At 37.2% G+C, this 25,513-nt stretch overlaps 1 protein-coding gene across 9 annotated transcripts in view; it reads right to left on the bottom strand.

Annotated features, from left to right (window-relative positions):
- SETX (senataxin) overlaps positions 1–25,513 on the bottom strand; it is an 86,533-nt gene that overhangs the window by 35,472 nt on the left and 25,548 nt on the right. For 7 of the 9 annotated variants that reach the window (XM_023730827.1, XM_023730828.1, XM_023730829.1 and 4 more), the window contains 7 exons: positions 24,015–24,234; positions 23,362–23,481; positions 20,534–20,705; positions 20,320–20,407; positions 15,465–19,682; positions 5,823–5,922; positions 833–1,003 (listed from right to left, as the gene is read on the bottom strand). In XM_023730827.1, the coding sequence (XP_023586595.1) occupies positions 833–1,003; positions 5,823–5,922; positions 15,465–19,682; positions 20,320–20,407; positions 20,534–20,705; positions 23,362–23,481; positions 24,015–24,234 (5,089 nt within the window). Of the gene's footprint in view, positions 1–832; positions 1,004–5,822; positions 5,923–15,464; positions 19,683–20,319; positions 20,436–20,533; positions 20,706–23,361; positions 23,482–24,014; positions 24,235–25,513 lie in introns of those variants that run through there. The other 2 variants (XM_023730834.1, XM_023730833.1) reach the window with 2 other exon arrangements.

The raw sequence follows: 25,513 nt of genomic DNA on the forward strand, positions 1-25,513 counted from the left end.
AGAAGAAGAATAAGCAATTTCAGCTACCACTGCAATACTGCTGTCCACTTAAAAAGGTTATTTAGAATTAGGTATCTTATAGCTTATGTTTTAGTGTATATTATATAAATAATTCATTCAATAAATATTTACTAAGTGCCTCCTAAGAACCAAGCAATGCTGCTGTCCTCAAAAAGCTTACTTTCTAGAAGGGGAAAGCAGATAATCAAAAAAACCTGTCAGATGGTGGTAAGTGCTATGAAGAAAGCAGAGTAACAAGCCCTCAAACCAAGACTGGAATATGATTTAAGGTCCAACAGATGGTCTGCAAATTATCTGTTTTATAACAAACACAGTGACAGATGAGAGAATACACCAAAAGGAGAGGATTATTATAAAAGAAAGCTTTTAAATCATAAAGCTACTTATAGCAATAAATCCGGGGCCTTTTCTAGGTGAGTCTAGGAAAAACTAGAAAAAGGATTCTAAATGAGAAGTAATCAGCATAGCAAATACACCTCTGGTAAATGTATAGCAAATACATAGCTGGTAAAGCACAATTTAGAGGAAAATTAGGAAACAAGCTTACTCTAATCAGGAGCGCTGGTGGCGCAGTGGTTAAAGCACTTGGCTGCTAACCAAAAGGTTGGCAGTTCGAACCTACCAGCTTCTCCATGGGAGGAAGATGTGACAGTCTATTCCGTAAAGATTTACAGCCTTAGAAACTCTATGGGGCAGTTCTGCCCTGTCCTATAAGGTCACTATGAGTTGGAATCGACTTGACAGCAGTGGGTTTGGTTTTTTTTTAAACTTATCTAAGAGATTAATTTTCAGTGCTTCATTATTTACTTACTGACTGACGTGCGACGAAATTTATAAACATAACCACAATAATATTCATGGGGATCTTGCATGAGATTTCTTTCTGTATCGTTCTCTCCATTTAGTCTTTCAGGAACCAAAAACACCAAATCATTTTCCTTTGGATGAAGCTGTCTAGCCACTTCACATTCCTCAAGACGAACTATGACATAACAAGAAGTCAGCATTTATATAGCTCTAACAGAATTATTTTTAAACAAGCTTAACTTAAAGGAAATTAAATCCTCGTACTACGTTTAAGAGGCGTCTTGGTGGTGCAACGGTTAAGGGCTTGGCTGCTAACCGAATAGTCAGTGGTTGAAGCTATCAGCTGCTCCATGGGAGAAAGATGTAGCAGTCTGCTTCCTTAAAGATGACAGCCTAGGAAACTTTAATGGGGCAGTTCTACTCTGTCCCATAGCATTACTACGAGTCGGAATCGACTTGACAGCAACGGGTTTACGAAGTTTAAGTAAGCACACAGCACTACCAATTTGTATAATTAGTATAATCTAATCAAAACTTTCAAGTATACCTACTCCTCACTTATTATCTCGTTATCGGACACTTCCCGTTTACAACAACGGTAAAAAATCTACTAACCGCCCCCAGACATCCTTTTAGCTCAGTGGTGAAGTTACCTCCGAGGTTCACTGTTCAGCCTGGGAGTGGACAGCCCCGTAAAACCAAATGAGACTAACGAGGTACAGGAGTCCAGTGACAAGGGCCACAAGGCAGAAGGGGACAAGGAAGCTGGTGACAGGGAATCCAAGGTTGAGTAAGGATAGTGTTGATGTGTTGTGAGATTGTTAACCATTGACATAGGGCAACATTTGTAGTAACTGTTAAATGAGAAACTATTTTGTTCTGTAAGCCCTCATCTTAAGTGAGAATAACAGCACAATTCGAAGAGCGCAGTCAATGTCACTAAACTGTGTATGTAGAAATTTTTGAAACGGTGTATCTTTGGCTATGTGTATTTTCACCAAAAAAAAAAAAGTTGAGAATTTAGAGGGTTAATATGTTATGGGGTTGTTAACCAATGTCATAAAACAACGTGTACTACTGTTTCATGAGAAACTATTTGTTCTGTAAGCTTTCACCTGAAGTACAATAAAATATAAAAAATTAAAAAAAATTAAAAAAATCTACTAACCAACTGTTTTGCACATTAACAATGTACGTCTAGCAGTAATGAACGCCGAGGAGTGAGGCAAGAATACCGCTGGCTGTGATGGTTAAGGTTATGCGTCAGCTTGGCTGAGCCATGATTCTCAGCGGTGTGGCAATTATGTAACTCTGTTGTTGTTGAGAATATATACAGCAAAACATACAGCAATTCAACAGTTTGCACATGTACAGTTTAGTGACACTGATTACATTCTTGGAGTTATGCAATCACTCTCACCCCCCTTTTCTGAGTTGTTCCTCCTGCATTAACATAAACTCACTGCCCCCTAAGTTTCCTGTCTAATCTTTTGAGTTGCTGTTGTCTATTTGATCCCATTTAGATAGTTCTTAAAAGAACACAATGTGCGAGGCAGACATTTTTTACTAGTTAAGCTAAACTACTGTTTGGTTTTAAGAAGACTTCAGGGGATGTTTCTGGCTTAAGGTTTAAAGATTATCCCAGGGCAATCGTTTCAGGGGTTCATCCACCCTATGTGGCTCTATGCTCTGGGTGCGCACTGCCTCTTTAACGGCTTGCTGCAAAACAAATGCTGAACGCTATCTCCTCATTTCGCCTTTTTTCGTAAAAGCAAAAATCCTCTTCAGATTTCTTTTGGTTAGCGAAAACATACTAACGAAGGTCTTTCATAAAAGCAAAGTGGCATAAAGTGAATTTTCAAAAAGCGGGGGATACCTGTACTACTGCACAGCCATAAATAATGAGTTCTTGAAATAGAATGTTGATGAATCTGGAGGACATTATACTGAGTGAAATAAGTCAATCACAAAAGGACAAATACTCTATAATCTCACTTTTATGAAAAACAAGAGTAGCTACACGTAGAGAAACCAACATTCATTGGTGGTTACCAGGGATGGAGGGAGGGGAAAGGAGGAATCATTCTCTAGACAGTACACACTTGTTACTTTTGGTGATGGGAAAGGTAACACCAAATGCAGGTGAAGTGCACACAGCCTGACCAAGGTAAGTGATATCACTGAGAAGTACACAAGAAAAAACGGCATTTTGTGTAAATGCTATGAGATATATAATTTTGCAACAACAACCAAAAAATATATGTGCTGTTACATACATATGTACGTATGCATATTATGTGTATAGGCATGTCTATGTGTGTATGTATGGGTGCACACCAGATGAATCTATATGTATATATGTACGTGTGTACATGTATATATACTGTATTTGTATGCAAATAGTGTGTGCCTTCTATGTCTGTTTGCCAACTGCACCCTCCCAAGGTATTTTTGTAAGAGCATTACGCTAATTTTTTTACAGCAATATGTTAAAAAAAAAAAAAACTGGCATAGCAGTACTTACGAGAGTACCTCACGGGGGGAGGGTGCAGTTGGCAAACAAAGTAGGAGGCATGCATTATTTGCATAAAAATACAGTATTCATACACATAATAAAGTATACAGGAGGCACAGTTACAGATATTTCTTAGACAACCAAATACCTTGTGGGATAGGTTTTCTGGGTCTGAAGGCTTATGTTCTGCATCCTAGTTTGGTGAAGTAGTGTTTGGGGTCTTAAAAGCTTGCAAGCGGCCATCTAAGATATAACTATTGGTCTCTACTCATTAGGAGCAAAAGAGAAAGAAGAAAAGCAAAGACTCAGAGATGTAACTAGTCTGCAGGACTAATAGTCTACGCAAACCATGGCCTCATCTATCCCGAGACCAGAAGAATTAGATGGTGCCTGGCGACCACTACCAACCATTCTGATCAGGGCCAAAAAAGATGGATCCTCATAGAATAGAAGAAAAATGTGGAAAAGAATTCAAATTCTCCAAAAGTCCAGACTTAACTGGAACAGTTGATACTAGAAGACTTCCTGAGACTGCTGCCCTGAGATACCCTTTAAACCTTGAACCAAAACTATCCCGAGGTCACTTTTTAGCTAAATAACAGACTGGCTCGTAAAATAAAGAATATTACCCGTGAGTATTACACTCCTTTAAAATATCATTTATATGAGACCAAACAGTCAACAGTTACTCTAAAGCAAAGATGAGAAGGTAACAGGGCAGGGAAACTAGAGTACTGGAAGAGAACAACCAGAATGGAAATAATGAGAATGTTGACACATTGTAAAAAATGTAACTAACGTCACTGAACAATTTGTGTAGAAACTGTTAAATGGGAACCTAATTTGCTGTGTAAACTTTCACCAAAAACACACTATTATTTTAAAAAAAAAAGCCACTCAATGAATGAAAAAAGTCACAAAATAGGTAAAATTATCTCACCTCTCATACACACACAAAATTCTCAAAGGTAAGTACAAAGACTGACAGTAGGATACTGCAAGGTGTGGAACCCCCTTGCACTAAACAATTTGGCCTTTGGTCCTGGTTCCTGAGAGCCAGACCATGCCTCAGGCCAATGCGTGGGGGCTGATCAGACCAAGAGTGACCACCTGGGGGCACAAGGCTGACTAAACCTTAGGAGGCATGATGTAATCTATCATAGCCACATGGTGAGGCCAATAAAGGCTTTGGAAGACGAAGGCTCAGTGGAGCTTCCTGGGTGGTGAGAATGAACATCTGCTCTCTGGAGGGTAAGCACTTTTCCCTAAGGACTTGAAAAGCTCTGTGTTGAGACCCCTCCTGGACCTTGCCCTATGTGTTTGTATTGCTTTTTCTGCTACCTTAAAAACAGCCCTTTCCAATTAGTCCAAAGGACTAATAGACCACAACTACCAAGGCATCCACCAGACTGAATCCAGTATAACTAGATGGTTATACCACCACAGTGACTACCACCACTGAATGCTCTGACAGGGATCACAATAGAGGGTTCCAGACAGAGCTGGATAAAAATGTAGAACACAATTCTAACTCAAAAAAAGACCAGACTTACTGGCCTGACAAGAAACTAGAGAGACCTTGAGAGTATGGTCCCCGGATACCCTTTTAGCTCAGTACTGAAGTCACTCCAGAGGTTCACCTTTTAGCGAAAGATAAGAAAGACCCATAGGACAAAATGAAACCAAAGGGGCACACTAGTCCAGGGGCAAGGACAAGAAGGCAGGAGGGAACAGGAAAGATGGGTGAATGGAACTGGGGAACCCAAGGTGGAAAAGGAGCAGCTTCCCTGGACTGGTTTGATACAATCGGGGATGAGGGTGGGACTTGACAGAGGGGACCCTGACAGTGCAGATATACACCAAAATGTTAATGGGATTATCTCTGAATCATGGGAACAGTGGACAATGCTAATTTTACTGCTGGCTGATATTACCTAAATGTTCTACAACGAACATGCAGTATACTTCCCCCTCAAAAAAATACATATACTTTAAGTTGATCTAAGAAGTCAAAAAGAGGTCAAAAAGAAGACTTAAGCTTTTTATTATAAAGACTTCTGAATTGTTTATCTAAACCAGTATACATAAAAGTGATAATGTGTTTTAGACTTATCATGAAACAAGTAGATGCTAGGTAGACTTACTCGGAATACTCTTCTATGCTTAACCTATAAACTGTTACTGCTATGTATCTACTACGTTCCTTCGCTCATTCTCTATCCCATTTCTAGCTTCCACTGACACTTCTGGCAGTGGTATTCTAATTACAGAGCAGGAGAAAAAATATGAATTTTATGTTCATAACTGTCCCAGTAATTACCATCAATAATTAAGAATTTAAACATATTCTTTGTTAAGAAGTTGCAAATTCAGCTTAGGATACCTATACCCAGAAAATTCAAATAATGATGTCTCCTCTTAAGCAGAAATCTTCAATTACCGTTATCATATATTCCAAGTTACCTAAGAAAGAACTTACCCACAAATTCCCAGTATTTTGTATAATCAGCAGGAAATTTCCGTACATGCAATTGATAGAAATTATCTTTATTTGGAGAACTGATCCATTCCTGTGCCACCTATACAAAGCAAGAAAGCAAGTAAGAAAGCAAAAACATGCTAGGAAGTAATACTAAAGAGCAAAATTTTCCAAAGCAAGCAACCTCAACTAGAACCTAGAATCCCAGGTGATTAATCTGCAGCAGTCTAACGAAATTGGCTAGAACTGCCCTGTTTGATTCAGCAGCCATTAACCACATGTAGCTATTTAAATTTAAAGCCAATTAAAATTTTAATAATTCAGTTACCCAGTCACACTAGCCACATTTCAAGTCCTCAACAGTTATCTGTGGTTATTATGCTATATGCTGCAGATATAAAGCAGCATTTCCATCACTGCATAAAGTACTGTTGAACAGCACTGGTGGAATTCTTTCCAACCAGAGTATCTCACAAGTCCAAAACTACCTAGATTTGTTGCAAACCCTTGGGTTTCCTCACAAACATATCACCCTGACAGCTTCTAAAACTCTCTGCACCCATCTCCCAATCCTTTGCCAAAGTCCAAATCTCAGAAAAGTACCCTTGAGGACCCTCTAAGAAATAAAGATGACTACCCCTTCTCAAATGTGTAAATAAATCATTTTAGGTTTCCATTTTTTCTAAAAAAAAATGACTTGCTCTATTTTTCCTTTCCCTTTTTGATTTCAGGTAGAGAGTCCACCAAAATTTTTAGTTCACAATGCACTATTATAAGTCTATGCAAGGCCCCTCTCGTTTGTTTTTTTCTTTCCCTGTATCCCAGATTCCCACTCCCACTGTAACTTCTACCCCAGGCACCCAATTCTACTGTGTTTGGTATTAGTGTCATCGAAAAGTCCAGTGTTGTTTGCATGTATGTGCATAACTTACAAAAATGGTATTGTGCTATAAATCTTTCATTTTTTTACTCAACATTTTAAAAATCTTTTGCTATTGACTGCTGCATAGTATTCCCTAGTATGAAACTGCAATTTTACTCATCCATTCTCCTAACTGGTTCCAACCCCACAACACTCCTATAAATAACATCTTAAGACAGACAGATTCCTTATGAACGGACCTGTGCCTATGTTCTTCTGGTGAGTATACCCAGGAGTGAGGTTTTGCTGGATCGCAATGGGTCACAATTTCCACTTTGGTAGACTGTTCTCCAAAATGAATATATTGGTCTACATTCCCATCAGCAGTGTTATGAGAGTTCCCATTTCCTCAAATAATATATTTGGTATTGTTCACCACTCTAATTGCTGTTTTATTTTGTTCTTAGTATGAGTAACACTTCATATACTTGGAAACCCTGGTGGCACAGTGGTTAAGTGCTATGGCTGCTAACCAAAAGGTCAGCAGTTCAAATTCACCAGGCGCTCCTTAGAAACCCTATGGGGCGGTTCTACTCTGTCCTATAGGGCTGCTATAAATTGGAATCAATTTGATGGCAATGGGTTTGTATTTTTTTGGTTGTTTCATGTGCTTATTTACCATCTAGGTTTTCCCTTCTGTGAACTGCCTTTGTATTCTCTGTCCATCTTCTATTGACTTCTTGTACTTTTCTGGTGATGTACAATAAGTTCTTTGTATATTCTAGCTATTGACCTCTTATCAGTTTGGGGATGTTTTAATTCTCTTCCTATGTTAACTATGGGGTCCTTCACCTTAATTATTAACTTTGACAGAGTAAATCCATTAATATCTAAGTTTGTGGTTAATGTTTTTACTATACCCTTAATCATCTAAATTGACATGTATTTTCTGATATTTTCTTCTATTAGCTTACAGAGTTTTATCATTCAAATGTATGTTTAATCAAAGCCTATATGCTGTAAGGTAGGGATCTATCCTAATTTTTTCCCAACACCATCAATCAATCTATCCTTTCCCCACTCATTTATGATATCGTATTTATCTTATACCAGGTTCCATCTCCACCCATCTCCCAATGCTTTGCCAAAGCCCAAAACTCAGAAAAGTTTGGGAGCAGGGAGCAGTAAAGTTTCAGGAGCCAAAGGGTCTCTATCCCACCTTACTGGATTATCTGCTTGTTGCTGTGCCACTCATAGTGTGACTATTACTATGGCTTTGAAATATATCTTTCTATTTAACGAGGTGAGTGCATATCCTCCCACCCTTAAGCTTTCTTTTCAAAGTGACTTTATTAATAGGTTTTATTCTTCTATACAAATTTTCAAATAAATTTATCAATCTCCTCAAAAAAATCCTGCTGGAGGAGTTTTTAATTACAACTACACCAAATTTATAGATTAATTCAGAAAGGAGTCACATCTTTACAATGTGAACTTGTGTTACCATGAATATGGCACTCTTCTAGGGTAGTCAGTGTCACCGAACTGTGCATGTAGAAATTTTTGAAATGGTGTATCTTTGGCTATGTGTATTTTCACCAAAAAAAAAAAAAGGTTGAGAAGTTAAGAGGCTTGACATGTCGTGGGGTTGTTAACCAATGTCATAAAACAGTATGTGTACTACTGTTTCATGAGAAACTATTTGTTCTGTAAGCCTTCACCTGAAGTACAATAAAAAAATAAAAAATAAAAAAAATAAACTTGTGAAACCTAAAAAAAAAAAAAAAAAAAAAGGCACTCTTCTTCAGTTACTCAATTTCATGTCCTTCTAGAGTTTTATAGTGTTCTCCATAAATGTCTCATGCATTCTTTGTTAACTCCTAACAGGCTTATAATTTTGTTTACAATTATAATTCAGCATTTCGTTTGTATTTTCTGGTTGGTTACTGCTGGTGTAAAGGGACGCCATTGATCTTTTTGCACATCAATCTTGTACCCAACTACTGATTCTATTGGGGTTTCTAAGTAGAAGTTATACCACCTGCAAATGATCAGAAATGTCTCTTCCAATTTTTCATTCCTCTATTTTTCTCATCTTAATGAACTGTATTACTGAATACTAGCTATAGTAGCTATCATCATCTAAGCAATTGTTATATCAATTGTTGGGTTTGTATATTTTGAGATTATGCTATTATATGCATATATGTTCACGATCAATTATGTTCTTGGGTTACTGCTCCTTTTATCGATTATCTAGTACCTTTGTCCACCAAATTGTTTGCATTATTAACACAGAGGTAACAGCAGAGGATCACAGATAGAGACAGCAAGTCTACAAAAAGAGAATCTGCCAAAACTGAATGAAAAAAATTGGTCACTGCCAAAATAGTGCACACTTATGTCATTAATATTCTTCTGTGTGTTAACAAACAAGGATTGAAAAACAAGTCTTTCTTCCATCAGTCACATCAGTATAGAAAAGATTAATATTTCTAAAAGTTGAAATCGCTCTCGTTTGCCTTTTGTGCTGACGAATAATTCAGCATAATGTCATTATATTTCACCAGCACTTAGACATAATAACTAGAGAGTCCAACACTACATTTCATGTTTTAAACAGGATAACAACAAAACTTCTGTAAAAAGATCCAATACCCACTACAGCATTCCACTGACAAAGTGAATATTATTAAGCTAAGTTACATGAGAACGATGGTGATGACCCTTGGTCCAGGGTTGTGGTTGATGCCACAGTCCACAGCTTATTAGAATAAAAATTAAAATTAAGCAAGGTATACTTTAATAATAATGCCAATAATTGTCGGCTTGTATAAACTGTTGTTGCTGCTGCCAGCTGCCAATGAATCTGCCCGACTCATGACTCATGTGTTACAGAGTAGAACTGTTCCAAAGGGTTTTCTTGGCTATAATCTTTACAGAAGCAATTTACCAGGACTTTCTACAGTAAAGCCTGTTGGTGGGTTCGAATCGCCAATCTTTAGGTTAGCAGTTGATCGCAAACCACTCGGGCCACCCAGGTGCCTTTTCTGTATTAATTAAAAACTCTAAAACAAGGTCATTTAAACTAATGGTTAAAAAAATAAAAATGTAAAACATCAAGGTAAAGAATAGTAGATTGAACGCATGCATTTCCTTTAATTCCTCTTGTAAACCCACAAAAACACCAAAGAGATTTTTAAAAACAAGACTAACCCATTAGGACAAAGAATAGAAAAGAAGAGACAAGAGGAGCAAAATTTTGGAAGCAGGAAAGCAGATGGATGAGTTGGAACTAACTTAGCAAGCCTAAGAAGCTGAACTCCGACCAGGAAGCAATCTGATGTCTACCCCTGCAAGGAAGGGTGAAGGGAGAGTGCCCCTCCCTTATCCTGGCAAAACCAACAGATTTAGTCTCTAGAGAGGATAAAACAGGGTCTGGTCTTGGGAACAGTAAGCAGGGCAGGGATACTGTACTACTGAAAATAAGGGAATTAAGTTAACGTGCATATACCGAATGCTGGGACCCTCCCCTCTACCCTTCACTCTCCACCTCAGCCCTCTCCCCACACTTGGTTCCCAGAAAAGCCTGTACTTTCCAGGTAAAATATTTGAAGATTGTTCTCTGGGGAAACTGACCTCACTAAGAGAAAAAACCAAAAAACCTAAAGATAATGACATAAAGGTGGTAACTGGGTTCCTGAATGAAATGCCAATCATCAAGAAGTCTATACATCTTGTATTTAAAAAAAGATTATAACTGCAGCTAAGTATGAAATCATAACATAAAGAACAAAACTAACGTTGCATTTTACCATGTTTTGGCATCGTTCTGATCACGTTTGACTTCCACAGTACAATCAAAAAAGATTGTTTTTGTAAAATTATTTGAGAGTTTTATCTGTTTTCCTAAGCAACTCTTTTAATCTATTGGTATTCAAATTTATTTTTTTTTAATAACACTTTTTACTGATACACTTCACACATCATAAAATGCATCCTTTTAAAGTACACAATTCAGTGGTTTTCAGTAAATACACCATTGTGCAACCATCACTACTCACTCACTCCAGAGCATTTCAATCCCCCCCCAAATGAAGCTGTGACCCTGTACCTACTAGCAGTTAGTTCTGATTCCCCACTAAGCTCATCCCCTGGCAACCAGTAAGCTACTGTCTGTCTTTATGGATTTGCCTATTCTAGACAATTCATGTACATGGAATCAGACAGTATTTGTCCTTCTGTGTCTAGTTCCTTTCACTTAACATGTATGTTTTCAAGATTCATCCATGTTATAGCATGTATATGAATTTTATTCCTTTTCATGACTGCATATTCCCTTAATGGATACACACATTTTGTTTACACATTCATCACCTGATGGTCATTTGGGTTGTTTCTATTTTTTGGCTATTATGAATAATGCTCCCATCTGCTTTTTTAGTGTCCCATTCTTGAATATGAGAAGAACACCAAAAATGATCAGGCATCAGAAAGGAATTAACATGAAGATCTACTGACACTAAAATGATAAGGAAAAAAGCAACTAAAGAAACAGCGGCTATAAAAAGAGAGGAAAACTTTTAACTAACTTAAAAATTATCATTAATAAACTTTAGACAATAAAAGATAACTGCTGTCCATAAAAAAAAATAGAATGCTACAAAAAGGAACATTCAAAGAGCAAAAGCTCCAGGAAATTAAAAATATACTTAAAAAAGTAATTCAATATACTTGTAATAAAAAACTGAGAAAACCTCCAACAAAAAAAAAAAAAAGAAAATGAGAAAGAAAATTAGAAGAAATCAAAGAAAATGAGATTAAAGAAATTTTAAGACACTGCCAGTTTTCAAAAGTTTACCTTCCTTTCTTGGGAAGCTTAAAGGATGTGCTTTATTAAAATAGGAAGTAACCATGAAAGATGATGACATGATATATAGGACACAGAGATCCAACACAGGAATGAAGAAAATGAAAGCCCCAGGACAAAGATGGTGAATATTTCAGGATAACTGTCATATACCAAAGGTTCCTGGGTGGCACAGTTTGTGCTCAACTATTAACCTAAAAGGTTGTCGGTTTGAACTCATCCAGAGGCGTCATGCTTCCATAAAGATTACAACCAAGAAAACCCTATGGAACAGTTCTACTCTGTAACACATGGGGTTGCCCTGAGTCAGAATCAATTCAACTGCAATGGGGTGTTTTTTGATCATAATCCAAGAAGATGAAATGTATATCACTGATCATAATAAGTGATTTAAACATCCAAAAGAGAGTCTGAACTTAGTGATAAGTATACAGAAAATTAAGTAAATAAACAATAAATAAATCCAGAGAAAACAGAGTTGAGAAGGAAAATAAAAGTAGTTATAGCATACTACATGCGAAACCTGGACAATGAATAAGGAAGACAGAAGAAGAATTGACGCCTTTGAATTACAGTGCCGGTGAAGGATGCTGCAAATACCACGGACAGCCAGAAGAACAAACAAATTTGTCTTGGAAGAAGTACAGCCAGAATGCTCCTTAGAAGCAAGGATGGTGAAATTTAGTCTCACATACGTCAGATGGTATCACGAAGGACCAGTACCTGGAACAGGACATCATGCTCGGTAAAGTAAAGGGAGAGTGAAAAAGAGGAAGACTCTCAGATGGACTGACACAGTAGCTGCAACACAGCAACATGGGCTCAAACATAGCAACCACTGTGAGGATGGCACAGGACCGGGCAGTGTTTCGTTCTGTTGTACACAGGGTTGCTATGAGTTGGAACCAACCGGGCAGCACCTAACAACACCATGACTTAGCTGAGAATTGCTTTTACATAGTCAAAACCAACAAACTCGGATCTAAAAATTACAAAACAATTCCATAGGGAGAATGAGGGAATGGGAAGAGGGTGTGTGAGTGTGAAGGTGAGGGTGGGAAGAAAGGGTACTTCCTACAGCAGGAAACTAACAGAAAAATACCTCTAACTGAAAAAAATCAAGAAATTAAAACACAGGCACGTTATTTAGAAACATGGAGATGAATATTAAAAAGAATCCATTAAGAGTTGAAAACGGTTACTTGGGGGGTGTTTTATATCATGGGGCTTGTAGAATATTTGACTATTTTAAGCTTTGTGTATGTACAATTATAACTTGTACTCATTCTGTTCTGAAAAGGGTGGGGCTACAAAAAAGTCCTGGAAGGAAGAAATCTTAAAAAGAGTACATAAATACCACTTAACTCAGGAAAAATTAAAATAGAAAATATGTATCTCTCTAACGGCTGTGAAAGGCTTCTAAGTGATTTAGTGCTTTCCAGAAAAAATAAAGGTTAAAGAAAAAATAAGTTTCAAAGTGAATAAAATTCTCTACTTTCCCCAGCTTATTACTCACTTAGCTACCAACAGTTTTTCTTTGAAAAGAAAATAATTCTTCTAGTATATCCATTGCGGTTGAGTCAATTCCGACTCACAGGGATCCCACGTGTTAAGAGTAGAACAGCTCCACAGGGTGTTTCTTGGCTGTAATCTTAACAGAAGCAGATCGCTAGGCCTTTCTTCTGCAGTACCGGGTGGGTCTGAACCGCCATCTTCAGATTAGTAAATGAGCTTGTCAACCACTAATGCCAAAGATGAAGAAACTGAAGATTTTACCAACTACTGCAGTCTGAAATTGATCAAACATGCAAATAATTCTAGAAGCTGGACTACATGAAGAACACCACATTCGGACTGGAGGAAGACTCTAACAACTTGTGATATGCAGATGACACAATCTCGCTTGCCAAAAGTGAAGAGAACTTGAAGCACTCACTGATGAAGATCAAAGACTACAGTCTTCAGTATGGACTGCACCTCAACATAAAGAAAACAAAGTCCTCACAACTGGACCAATAAACAACATCATGATTAACGGAGAAAATACTGAACTTGTCAAGGATTTAATTTTACTTGGATTTACAATCAATACCCATGGAAATAGCAGTTAAGAAATCAAACTATGCCTTGCATTGGGCAAATGTGCTGCAAAGGACCTCTTTAAAGTGTTAAAAAGCAACGATGGCACTTTGAGGACTAAGGTGCAGCTGACCCAAGCCATAGTATTTTCAATCACCTCATATACATGCAAAAGCTAAAAAATGAACAAGGTAAGATTGAAGAATTGACATATATGAATTGTGGTATTGGCAAAAATAATGAATATACCACGCACTGCCAGAAGAATGAACAAATCTGTCTAGGAAGAAGTACCGCCAGAATGCTCCGCAGAAGTGAAGATGGCAAGACGTCATCTTGCTTACTTTGGACATGTTATCAGGGAGAACCAATCCCTGAAGAAGGACACCATGCCTGGCAAAGTAGAGTGTCAGAGAAAAGAGGAACACCCTCGAGATGGACTGACACAGTGGCTGCAACAACGGGCTTAAAGAATCCTACTATTGTGAGGATGGCACAGGACTGGGCAATGTTTCGTTCTGTTAATACACAGGGTCGCTATGAGTCGGAACCGACCTGACAGCACCTAACAACAAATTGAGTGCAAACCATCTGCACCACCTAGAGACCTTTTAGGAGCTCTGGTGGCACAATGGTTAAGCGCTCAGCTGCTAACCAAAAGGTTGGCAGTTTGAACCCACCAGCCACTCCTTGGGAGAAAGATTATAGCCTTGGAAACCAATGGGGCAGTTCTACTCTGTCCTACAGGGTCACTATGAGTTGGAATTGACTTGACAGCAACGGGTACTTCTTAATTCTTCTGGTACAAATTTTTTATTCTGCTGCTATGGATAAATACTGAAGCCCCTTTGTCATTTAAATGTTTCTAATACTTTTGAAACACTAGTCAAATTAAGTCCTAAAACAATGGCTAAAAACTGGGTCATAAATTCATATGAAAGATTCAGCATGAAATGCATTTTAAAGATGCACTGATTCTAGCCTTGTAAAAACCATTTATCTTGACAAGTATTAACAATTCACTTGATTACCTTCTTAAACATTAGACTTGCCTCCTAGACTACACTTCCTTTTCCTTCAACATAACCAGGTTTGTGTCTTCACACAAACTTGGTAGTGCCTTCACACTCACTCTACCTGGAGTATACTTCCCAAAGCTGATTCCTTCTATTCATTCTGGTCTCAATGGAAATACCATCTGCTCACAGAGGTTATCTCTGATTTTTCACTCTAAAGTGTCCCATTCTCCTTTACTCTTGCTCACATCAGGGTCCTTATCACCACTATCTGAAATGATCACTTCCTGAGGGCAGAGATCTTGTCTGTTCATCACTTTACCTCCCAGCCCTGTAACCGCACCTGGCACATACTGGCAATCCAAATATCTGCTAGGTGAATGAATTAACAAATATTTCCCTCAATGCTCTTTAAAAGTCTTATTGCATACGCAGGTATTTTTTTTAGGAATTTGAACAAGTAAAAATCAACCTGCCTTTAAAATGCCAAAAAAACATCATCCAACATGCAGCTGTGACACTATCTCCTCTAAGAAGTCTTCCCTTACCCTTCCATGGATAAACATACCTCTGCACTTCGTATATCATCATCCCGAATTGTGTTTATTTCCCCTATTAGGCTATAGGCTCCAGGAGGACAGAGGTTTCAGAACAGTGCCTGGCACAAATGACTGTTCAACATGAAATCTAAAATCTAGTTCTAAATCAAAATGAGGTCAGTTACTTTAACTATAGTCTACTTATTACTCAGCTTGGTAAAGAAAAGAAATATCTTTAAAAGTCTACAGAGGCATACAATTGGACTATATACTTACTGTTTCAAAAGTATTCAATATCATCAAAGGAAAAAAGACATTAAAATAATCTCCAGAATCTTGAAATCTGACAGGCACAGGTCTCGAGATGGACTGACAAAGACTTGCTGGGGGCCCACACTGATTAAAGTTCACAAACATTTCATATTTCCATTTTAAGATCTCTTTAATGAAGGTATCAGAGACGGACTGTGATGACGAGAGAATGTTTACTGGAGAGGAAGCTAAAAAAGACTTGCTTTCACCAAATGGAAGTTTGTAGCCTTGCCTATTAGAATTATTTGGAGTCTGAGAGAGAAGAACATTGCACGGACTCTTTCCTTCACCCACTGGCTTCTGAGACATCAGAGAGGCTGGCTGTGGTACTTTCCCAATAGACTGCACCCTATTTGATTTATTTTTTAGTGCTGGTGGAAGTGCTGAAGTATTTTCCAAAGACTTGGAAAGATTAGCGTTTCGTGAAGTACTACTTGAGCTAAAAATTTTAGTAGTTGAAGGTCTTGAAGGTTTAGATGCAGAAAGAGGCAAGCCAGGTTTACGAAATACACCTTCATCTGCCGCTTTAGCTTCAGAGTGTCTTGAGCAGTAGTCACTCTGGTTTTTTGTGGTTTCAACACAATCTTTGTGCTTACACTTTTTGCTACTCAAAGATTCCAACTGAAGCAGATTTACAGAGTCTCCTATCTGAACTGTATCTTTTCCATAAACTACTTCAATGACTGTAGCAGTCTCCATTTGTGAACACATATCCATATCTTCAGGATCATTCTGAGTTAAAAATAAATTATCTTCCTCTGTATCACTGTTAGATTCAGGCTCTCCCTCTTTTAAAGCTGCCACTTCAGACTGATATACTGTGAGATCACCTCCACCTAAAGAAGAGCCCTCTGAAGTAGAAACAATTATTTCATTTGCTGGTATTCTCCCATTTAACATTACAGAATCACACTGGTTCAAAAGACTAGTATCATCAGCCACCTGAGAAACATATTTTGCTGTTATAGTTTCTGGTTCAGAAGAATTGCATGTTATTGATTGTTTTCCATTATTGTTAGCAATTACCTCAGTTCCTCCTTTATGACTATGATCTAATCGATCAGATTCTGGTACGAATGTGTCAAAATTTGATGCACATGGCCCTGCCTTTGTAGTATCTGTAGTTTCATAATCAACAAGTCCTTGTCTACTTTGTTGTGATTTGGGTCTCATCTGCCTTCGCAACTGAAGATCTTGACTTGTCAGCAGTTTCTTATTATTTCTGACAGAGAGCGTCTGAGGAGCAATTAATTTAGCCTTTTTTCGGGTATCAACTACTCCAACAGTCTTGCCGTGATCACGTAATTGAAACAAACACTCTAAAGATTGCTGAGACAAATCAAATGCCTTACGTGGGGCCTTTTTCAGACCAAGTTTTTCAGCGGTTGAAGTTGGTTCAGGACACTGGCGAAATTTCTTTGGTGGAACTATAGCAGGAGTTGTTCTACAACTTATGTAATTCGAACTTTTACTTTGCCCTTTTTTGCCATCTGAATGTGTTTTCTTAGGAGTTTTAGAAACTGGGACTTTCCTAATGGGTTTTGAGTAAGTACGAAGCTTTGGAGATGACTTCTTTAGTGAAATCGCAGTGGCTTTCTGAACACTTGAATTTGGAGCTGTAGTCCTTGTATCTGTACTTTTAAAATCAGTTTCAGTAAGATCTCTCTCATTAAGAATATCAGACTGGTTCTCATTTCTGACAGAAGATAAAGGCCTTAGGGGATCTTCAGCCACAGGTTTTTCAAATCGTTTTCTCTTAGATTTTACTTCAATTTCACAAAATTCAACAGAAATACTATCACTCTGTGGTTCTGTACGTTCTTCAATGCCCTCTGCTACTTCTTTAATAACATCTTCAGATACATAATCTGTATCATAATCCCAATCATTTGTGATATCAGCTATATGAGTCAAACATGATTTTTCTGCATCCTCTTGAACTGAATTCTTAACTGGTTTATGGTCCTGCCAAACTGAAAATACCTCACTTGGACTTTCAAACTCAAAAATCTGAGACTCAGAGTCCTCAAATGTTGTTGTTTCCTCCTTTATTAGCTTCTTTTCCATATCAGTATTAGCTACCGAAGCATGCTGCTCTGGACATTCTTTCTTAATGCGTATTTTGTCTTTTTTAATGTGTTTCTCAAAACCCAGAATTCTTTGATCACCATCATCATCATCATCATCATCATCATCAGAATCTGAAATAACAATAATTTGTCCACAGCCAGATTCCTTGACAAAAGTAGATTCATTATTTTGGTTAGCTGTGAAACATCTTTTATCATCTTTTACTTTTCTTTGCAGCTGGGATGAGCCCTTTTTTTTAGTTGAATCAGATGGAAACTTAGTAACACTGGCTTGAGCTATTAAAGACAATTTGTGGAGGTCTCTGTCTATCTGAGAATCTGTTAAGGTTTCAGACTTAGGATTGATGCCAGAAGCCTGTTCTCTTGTCAAGAAAGAAGAAACCTGATTAGGACTGTTACTCATTTCCTTATTCTTTGATTCAAGTATAGTCACAGTATCTTTAAAGGAAGACTTTTTCTGCACTGAAGTATTGGTCACTTCTGTAAATGAGATCAAATCCTTACTGTCAACATGGCTTCCCTGTATCTGACAACTGTTTTCATGGGAAGAGAAAGTATCTAATTTCTCATTCTTTAACTGTTTATTTTTCAGCAATAAACTATTTTGAGAGTTTTGTCCTCCACTTTTATTATCATCCAGAATACCATTAGGGTCTAAAGCTAGATTGTGTATGATGCCATCCCCTTTCTGATCTCCTGTATCTTTTCTTGAACAGGGACTCTCAATGTTAGATACAATCAGGTTTTCTTCTAAATTGACTGCATTATTGACCAAAGTACTTTTCTGATGTTGCTTCTTTACTACATGTGATAACTTAGCACAGATTTCATCCTTCTGTGCCTTAGTTTTGGGTACTGAGGTTTTACCAAAAGCATCATCCTTTAAAGAGAAATCCTCATTTGATGTGGATGCCCTTTCCAGGGAATCAATGCTAGAATCAGTCAACATACGTGTTGGTATTATTACCCCTCTGTCACATCCCCTTTCTGGACCATTTCTTGAAGTACAATTCTGTGCTATATATGCACAGTTCTCTTTTACAGACTTCTGCTTCCCTGTATTTATTTTAACTTGATCTTGAGCTCTTTCAGTAAAAAGGCTTTTAGTCTGCTTTAAGCATGATTCAGCTGAGAGACAGTCTTCTAGTTTTGAATCCTTTACATAGTTTTGCTCATTGTTCTCTGCCACAGTTTTACTTGCTTTGATCAATATCTCTTGCACTTGATATGCGTCAGTTTTCATTGGTTCTTTAGAAAATGTTGGGCTAGAATTTTCCAGATAATGCATGTCTTTTTTAGACTTCTTCCCTATTTGTTCACTTTCTTCTTTATTATAAGATGCAGGAGGAGTTTTACATGCAAGAGTCAGATCTCCAAAAGTGTTAAACTGAGGTATTTTGACTTTTATGTTTCTAATAATTTGCTTTAGACAAGTTTGTAACTCATGGGTTTCCTGACTAGTCAGCTGCCAACCTAGAGATAAATTTCCTCGAAGGAATAAGTTGAGCTTATCCCAGAATCGCTTACAAAGAGTTTGTTGCCCAAGCTGATAGCCTTCTTTAAGGAGACTTCTAATCAGCTGTACACAGGCAAGTTGTACAGAGTTAGATGGCATTGAATGCAATGACAATGATGATATCATTGCGGTTCCTTTGGCACAATTTCCCGGTGATTTCTCAGAACTCCGTGCAAATGCAGTGGTAGGCAGCTTGGCACATTTTACGACAGCTTCTACCCATTGCTGGGAACTAACCCACAGCAAATGCAAACATTTTCTATTTCTATGCAGTTCAATCACTGACACCAAAATCAGAAGAAAAAATTCAGTGACTTTGTCACACACAGCATCTCTTTGGTTGAGAACATCTTTGACTTCGGAGTGCAGATGATGAATAACTTCTACTATATAAGCCACACCCAAATCCTTAAGATCCATGAGGGACTGAACGAAAGGGATAAACCATAGAAATGTGCTGTTATGAACACGCATGTCTTGACCAATATCTGACTGAAGCACACTGGCTAATGTTTCCATTTCTTCATACATGTTAGGACAATAATCTGGGCAAATGGCCGACCGCCACCCTGAATCCTAAAATGAAAGAAATACTGACATTCAGATAAAAAAAAAAACAGCACCATTTAATAATTTTTCTTATCCCACAATAGGTTTTAACACACAAATTTGTAAGAAAGTAGATGTATTTCTCAACTTTCCTATTTTGTTCTACTATGTGTTATTTTTAATATGCATACCCTCAAGAAATTAAAAACTTAGGCTGAATTTTGAGGATAAGGTTTCATGAAAAGGCATGTTTCCACCACCCTCCACGCGCTCTGGCCTTTCCACTCTGGTTCTGATTTCTAAACATGTCACTCATCTCCCCACACCCCATAAAGGTTTTTTTAACTGCACTTAAAAATTAATCTTCCAAAGTCCATTTTTTTCCCACGCACAATACATCTGTTCAATGAGAAAGACTTTACATAGTAGTTGATTCAGAACAGTCACATATCATAAAATCAGTAATCCAATTAGTTATGTAAAACATTGTCTATATAATATAAAAACCCCAGAACTCAAGCCCACTGCCGTTGAGTCAACCCCGGCTCATAGTGACCCCACAGGGTTTCCACGGCTAAAAATTTCTACAGAAGCAGACTCTCACATCTTTTTATACAATATAAAGGCAATACAAAATCATCTGAATTCTCAAAATGTTTTGTACCTTTTTTGTCTTTTCGGGATTGTAATTGTACACAATCTGGCTGCAAGTCACCATATCGTCCAAATATGACTCCGGTTCTAACTTGGTCCTTAAATATTAAGAATAAATAGAAATTACTGAAATGAAGAAAAAAAAAAACCCTATTGTTAAGTCAGTTGCAACAGACTTCCTTACAGAGACTATTTTTAAATCCTGACACATTCACTGAACTAACCTTACAGAGCTGTTCCGTATATTTTGGATCTCTCTGTTGTAGCTCACATTGTTGATAATGGTCTGAAATGCTTCAATAGGATCAATAAGTTGACCCCAGACCTTAGATCCAAGGCGATCCAGAATCACCATGAAACAGTGTAATGCTGGCCAGAAAGGGTCCACACTATCATCTGAAATACAATACAGCAATTGCTAAATCACAAAACAATCAGAAAAAAGTACAAAAATATATTGGGAATTAACCATTATTTTTTATTGTACTTTAGATGAAGGTTTACAGAGTGAATTAGTTTCTCATTAAACAATTAATACACATATTGTTTTGTGACACTGGTTGCCAATCCCATGACAAGAATTAAGCATTCTTTACCTGGGTAGCAACAAATCTGAAAGCAAAGTAGCAAGTACTTTAAAAGAAAGCACTATCAACTCAAAAGCTGACAAATACAGGAAAAAAGTTTTGTTTTGCATTTTTTCAAGCAATACTGTAATATTTCTGTTAAAAATTTTTAAATGGGAAAACAAATTGAGATAGTCTAGGCAAAACCTCCTCACCCTGTTTGCCACACCCAAAACAATCTTTCCTACTCAGCTCCTCAACTCCTCCCAGAACTTCATACTTGAATAAACAGAAGCAGAGGGAAAAAAAGAAAGAGAAGCTTAGTACTTACAGCTTTCAACAAACCCCATGATACACGACTTCTGCTTTAGTAAGATTCTGAATTGTGTGTGCCATGAGGCTAGTGTAAAGGACTAAATAAATCCCTTAGCTAGTGGGTACGCAGAGATACACATCCTTCATCCATCCATAGCTCAACACGACTTTGTGGTTACCCACTTGTCATCCGATTTGCAGGAATTCCCATTACTCACAAGCTCTTACCTCCAGCCCTTCCCTCTTCTTTATCAGATATACAGTGACAAGACACTGTCCTACTCAAACATCTTCAATGGCTCTTCAATGTATCAAATAAAAACAAACCTGAACTTAGATAGGGAGACGTTTTATTCAGAAAAGACTACTGCAATAGGAAGAATCTTCCACTCTCAGAAATCTGCAAGCATCTCAAAATCAAGCAGAAGTTTTTCTTTTATATGGGAGGAGTAGGCAAAGCTTTAGCAGACATTTTTAAGGAGAAACTGGACAAGAAAGGGGAAACGACCAGTGGAGTCTGACAGGAAGTGTCTCGCTGTGTTCAGGATAAACTGATTAGGGGGTACAACCCACTTTTTAGTGCTTGCTCAGGCTAGGGAGCAGGCAGAGTTCAGGGGCCTGTAGGAAGGGAGAGAAGCTGGTCAAGACAAAGCAGAGGGTAAGAAATGGGCAATGGCGAACACCTGGTCAAAAGACTACCAAGAAAATTCAAAGTCCTCAGTCAAACAGTTAGATGTTCTTGCTCTACCACTTCTTTCTAGTTTTATTTTTCACACTCCCAAAACCACACCCTATCTACGGCCAAAAAAGATCACTGATCTTTTCCCAAACAAGCCCTAGAATGCCTTCACTATTCCACTACCTGTCAAAATCCTATCTATCCTTAAAGTCCAGTTCAGTTAACTCTTCTGCATTGACATTCTCAAGCCATTTCATCTCCTATAGTACTCTCCCGAGGCAAATGCTAATTCCCTCAGTTACTGATACTGTTCTTTACTCCCCCTAAAACGTGCAGTTTTATTTTCCTCAGTGCTCTTAGATTTTCTGCTTTTTTATCACAGTCATTTATGCAACCTTTCTCATATATTTTTGCATAATCCACTACAGCTGACATAGTTAGGTATTAAATAAGGAAAAAAGTAGTCAGCTAGGTGAAGATAATTATGAAAGGTTTCTTAGAGGTAATTCACATTTTGAAGGTTAGGGGAGTGAATTAACATAAAGGACAGAATTATATGTGCAAGGCACAGGGATGAAAATAAACAATGAATTAGTAATAGTTTTAACCAGGAATAATCTAGCAAGACTGTATCTGCCATCAAAAAAAGAACTAATAACATTAACATATTTCTTTCAGAATCTTCCACAAGTGAGTTCATAGCCACAGTCAAGTTGTTTGAAGAGAAGAGAAATAAGTGGGAAGAATGTTTTTATAAGATTTAGCATGCTTAGTCTTTACTGATTCATTCCTTCTTAAAGATCAGAAGTATAGATCCTCCCTGATCAGCTTGATAAAATCATCAGCAAATGAAGGTTGGGGTCAAATAATAAACATGATTATAAGTTTTAGACCCCATTTTCTAGACTACATACTGCAGCGCTATCCAAGAGAACTTTCTGCAACAATGAAAATATTCTGTACCTGCACTGTCCAACACAGCAGTCATCAGGCACTGATGCACTACTGAGCACTTGAAATATGGCTAGTGAGACTAAAAAACTGAATTTTAATTTAAATTAAAATAGACACATGTGGTTAGTGGTTACCATATTGAACAGTGCAACCCTAGAGAACCAAGGCAGAAATGAAGAACCGGGAAAAAGGGAGACAGCGGAACAGGGGAAGCTCCATAATTTTAACTACCATGTCATTGAACACTTATCTCCCAAAAGTTCTAGTCTTGATTCCACTACTGGCTGGGTTTTTCCACACGAAACAGTTAGGTTCATTTCCCTGGGCTTCATATCTTTCTTTTATAAAAGGAAAAGTGTTGAATTAAACTCTACGGTCCTTTCCATTTAAAATTCTGAATCTGCGACCTAAGCCATAAAATATTAACAAATCTAATTTTCTCCACACCATAAACCTAAATTCTTGTACTGACGCTAGCATTTTAAAAGTGCACTATCATCACAATATTAAAAAATATTTAGCAAATAAAGTTTATTACCATCTGATTGCCTCTCCATGGTGTGAAGTATTGATTGCATAAAATCATTTTGTTTGTCTGAGCCCAACAGCAGAGAATCCATGGCTTGTTCTTCAAGAATGGTCAGCAACATGCAAATACCTGTAAGATCATTTATAGTTTTCTTGAACTGACGAAAAAAAACCCAAAAAAACACTATTCTAATCCTTCTCTAATTGGCAAAAGAAAAATGAAGTAGGAAAATCAAGTAAAACAACATCCAGTTCCTCAAACATTTAAGTCTGAGATATTTATAAATAACTGCTCCTAAAATACCATAACAGGACTTCAGACTGATTCAATTGCAAAAGGGGAAAATGGTACTAACTTGGGTAGAAAACAATTTCTACAGTAACTACCACACAACTGGTATTTCATCAAATCTAAGATGCCTTTAATAATGTTAACATGCACCATTATTTCACATACTACTAAAAGAAAAACGACTGCTAATTATGACACATGACTGTAATAGAGATAAAATACGGTAGAATTATTTTGAGCCAGTGTAGAACTTATTGAAATCCTGTACTTAGCAATTTCAATCAGATCATCAAAGGAAGTTGTACTTCCTCTGCAGAATACTCATAACTACATGAAAATACTAATCACATTAGCGTAGGTATAATACTCACCTAGCCAGTAATTTTTGTAGTTAGTAGTATCATACATGTGTGATGGTAGAAGAATCAATTTACCCTTCTCCAGAACAGAAGAAGTATAAATGTCTGGACTTTCTAAAAGCCCCAACTCAATGACTTTAAAAAGGCAAGTTAAAACCTCCTGTAAGTCATAATAATCATCTCTGTCCACTTTTCCCAAGTTTCTTGCAGTCAGGATCGCCCAACGCCGAACCTAATGCATAGTATAACACATTTATTACTTCACTCAAAAAATAACTGTACACAGAACAAGAACATGATTAAGAATATAGGATTTTCTAGATTTTCAAAGATACTTAATGAGATATCTGTAATGCGATGTGTGGATCTTATTTGACCCTGACTTGAACCAACCTTAATAAATCATAAAGAATAAATCACTTATGAGACAGTCATTTCCAGTCATTTAAACACTGAGTGGAAATAAATTAAGGAATTATTAATATTTTAGGTGTGATAACAGTACTGTGTTTATGGCTAAAAAAAAAAAAGTCCTTGCCTTTTAAAAATACATACTAAAGTATGGGTAAAATGCTCTGATGTCTAAGATTTGCTTCAAAACAGGTGACAGTATTTTATCAATGTTAAATTCACTGAAGGTGACAACTATACTGTGGTTATGAAAGAGAATACCCTTATTCTTAGGAAATACACATTTTAAGTATTTGGTGGTAAAGGTCCATGATGTATACAACTTACTCTCTAATGGTGCAGGAAAAAAAAAAATGTAGTTAATTGAAAACAAATGATAAAGCAAATAAAATGAAATGTTAACAACTGGTGAATCTGGGTAGAGGGTAAACAAATGTTTTCTACTATTGTATTTTTACTCTTCCAAACTTTCTGGAAGTTTGAAACTATTTCCAAATAAAAAGTTGAAAGAAAACACACATAAGGTTAACAAAAAAAGGCATGTAGTCTTTGGAACCGTGCTGCCTATACACATATCCCAGCCACCACTTAAAAGCTTGTGTGACTGTGAACAAGTCTTTTGAGTCAGTTTCCTCATCTATAAAATGTAGATAATAACCTAACTCTTAAGAGTTGTTATAAGGTTTAAATGAACCGGAACATATGGAAAGGACTTCAATCTGTTTTTGACATATAATAAACCTGAACATTCACTATTATTAAAAGCCTTTACCCAAAATAGCAGTATCTCATATAACACTTATTGTCAAAATAATGTAAAAAGGCTGACATTCATTCTGAATTTATAGAGACTATTGGAGATAAAGGTGATAAAGGATCCAAGCTGTTTGAAGGTTGAAGGTCTTTGTTTCATGCTTTTTTTTTTTTTGGAATAGTACTTGGTGTATATGCTTCTAGGTCAACAGTCACCTTTTTTTTAGCACATGGAAGATATTGTTCTACTATCTTCATTTTATATTTGTGGCTGAGAAGTTAACTGTCAAGCTAACTGAGGCTCCATCATAAGTGGTCCTTTCTCTGGCTTTCCTGACGCATTACAG

Source organism: Trichechus manatus, unplaced genomic scaffold (assembly GCF_000243295.1).
Source record: "Trichechus manatus latirostris isolate Lorelei unplaced genomic scaffold, TriManLat1.0 scaffold00038, whole genome shotgun sequence".
Taxonomy (NCBI): domain Eukaryota; kingdom Metazoa; phylum Chordata; class Mammalia; order Sirenia; family Trichechidae; genus Trichechus; species Trichechus manatus.